Source organism: Charadrius vociferus, unplaced genomic scaffold (genome assembly GCF_000708025.1).
Source record: "Charadrius vociferus isolate BGI_N301 unplaced genomic scaffold, ASM70802v2 scaffold301, whole genome shotgun sequence".
Classification (NCBI taxonomy): domain Eukaryota; kingdom Metazoa; phylum Chordata; class Aves; order Charadriiformes; family Charadriidae; genus Charadrius; species Charadrius vociferus.
The window spans coordinates 541,921-544,084 of NW_009646842.1; the positions used below are offsets into that span (position 1 = coordinate 541,921).

Sequence of the window (2,164 nt, forward strand, 5' to 3'; positions counted from 1 at the left end):
ATATAGGCAGGAAGAAGAAACAAATAGGAAGAGAAAACTTCCTCTCATCCCTTTTCCTCCAGCTACTTTTGGCACTGCAGAAGGAGTGGCAGAAATGGGAAAGGTGCAGTATTTCTGTTAAGTGACGACTGGAGTACAGGCCTTTCCCACTATTAACTGCTTTGTTAGGAACACTTACCCAGCAATATAAAAAAGTTAAAAAAAACTCAAAAATGAAAACTCCAATGTAAACTGGATATCTGTGATCTCATAACTGTACACACTGTTCCTGGATCAGCTGCCTACTCTCTGGGTCTCCCCATACTGCTGGCAAGGGAAAAGACAGAAGGATACAGCAACAGCACCAAGATGGACATGTTCTCAAGCCCCCTGCAAGAGTCAGCTTTTTATGACTGTCTCTGTAGCTGAAAATGTCCTTTCCACTGGCATCCAGTGCCCAATGCCAAAAGGACACACCACTCTTGCCAGCTCCTGGGAAGGTAGAAATGTCAAAGAGAGAAACAAATACATGAAAGATTAGAAAGAGACCAAAGCATGAATAGCTGAGAGCAGGGTTAGATTCGTATCTGCATCCATTCTTCCTTGCTGCAGCAGGGCCATGCCCACAGAGCCACACCATCTGTACTGCAGCACAGCCCGTGCCCACGGAGCGCAGTTTTTATCCATTGAGCCTACAATTTCACATCAAGGTGCATTGGGGATCTGGTCACACAGCGAAACTTTCACCTTAGTACAGTCTGTATTGAATACAGCCTTAACCTCTGTATTAGCCATAATCACAATACTAGTGCAATCTATATTTGTAAAGCCATATCTTCATTTTAACCCAGTTTATATTCATATATTCTATCAAAGGGGACCGTGTCCACAGAGCAACATCCATTCTGCCAAGATGGATTCTAGCCACATAGCTGCTCCCTATACCAAGCCTGTCTCATCGGCCACATTCGCAGTACCGGAAGAGTTTGTATCCACAGCCAAGACTTTGTATTAAAAAGATTTAGAAATGATTTACCAATCCAGATCTCTCCAAGCACCTCACACGTGTTACCCAGAGCAATGAAAATCAAAACTATGTCTCTGGGGGGGGGGCGGGGGGGGGGGGAAGAGGTCTTCATGTGTCAATCACTTTGAGATTTTCCTCTTGTTTAAAAAAATAATTAAATGTCAGGAATGGAAAGTGTGTCTGCTCAAAAGTATGGGGAGCTGGAAAGAAGAATCCCTGTCATTTCATTCCTTGCCACCCCTCTCTTTGTTCAGCAGTGATGAGAACTTCACAGAAAGCATCAGTTGTTTGTTTCTCCCTCTTCCTCATCAAAGGACTGCACCCCAGAGGAGGTGACATCTGAGACTTTGCGGCTCAGTGCAGCATGTTCCATCTCCTCTCGAGGAGACAGTGATTCCAGGTCCCGGCACACTGCATCATCCTCCTCTGGAGAGGGCTTCTTGTTTAGGAGAGGAGCTTTCTCCAGTCGTGGGTTCCCTTCATCCTCAATGTGGTCCTCCATGTATGTGCTGGACTCAGCACCACCCACACCCTGAGCAGTCTGCAGGGGCCACACGTGGACCAGCCCCGTGCTCTGGATGAAGTTCTGCTCCTGTCGCTGTTGCTGTAGCTGTTGCTGCTGGAGAAGGCTGCTCTGAATCAAAATGCTTTCCTGAAGGTTTGTCTGGGACTCATCAAAATTCTGGCCTAAGTAGGAGCCAGTTGCTGGAGAAGCGATGAGGGACTGGTCACTGGTCTCCCAGGCATCAGATGAACCTAAGCAATACATGCCCTGCGAGACGTAGGAATGAGGCCAGCTGTCATACTGCGTCTGGGCCATATGCTCTGCAAGTAAAGGAGGGAAACAACACACAGTTAGACACTCTCTCTAGGCCAAGCTGGCTCATTCAGATAGATAGCTTGCGTGCCTGTGCATAGCACTGCGCTGTACAGGGTAGATAAATCCTTTAGAGGCGAAGAGAAAAGGTAGTTCTAGGCAGTGGGTAGATGCACTTGATTATACCCACAATTGACTGCAAGAGCTGGCAGCTTTCCACAGTTACACCCAAAAAAGGCAAACGAACTGGGATTTGGAGCCCCCCCTGTTAAGATTAGACTCCTTGGACAGCTCCACAAATAGGAGATGCCTCTGCTAGATCCCAATCCCACAAACTGAAG

General features: G+C 47.1%; 1 protein-coding gene across 1 annotated transcript in view; it reads right to left on the reverse strand.

The window, feature by feature from the left end:
- Positions 1-967: 967 nt before the first annotated feature.
- Positions 968-2,164, reverse strand: part of FAM131B (family with sequence similarity 131, member B) — a 6,776-nt gene continuing 5,579 nt past the window's right edge. Inside the window, exons 6-7 of the mRNA XM_009892313.1 lie at positions 1,655-1,831; positions 968-1,561 (exon numbers count right to left, since the gene is read on the reverse strand). Coding sequence (XP_009890615.1) covers positions 1,287-1,561; positions 1,655-1,831 — 452 coding nt within the window. The 3' untranslated portion in view covers positions 968-1,286. The remainder of the gene's footprint in view (positions 1,562-1,654; positions 1,832-2,164) is intronic.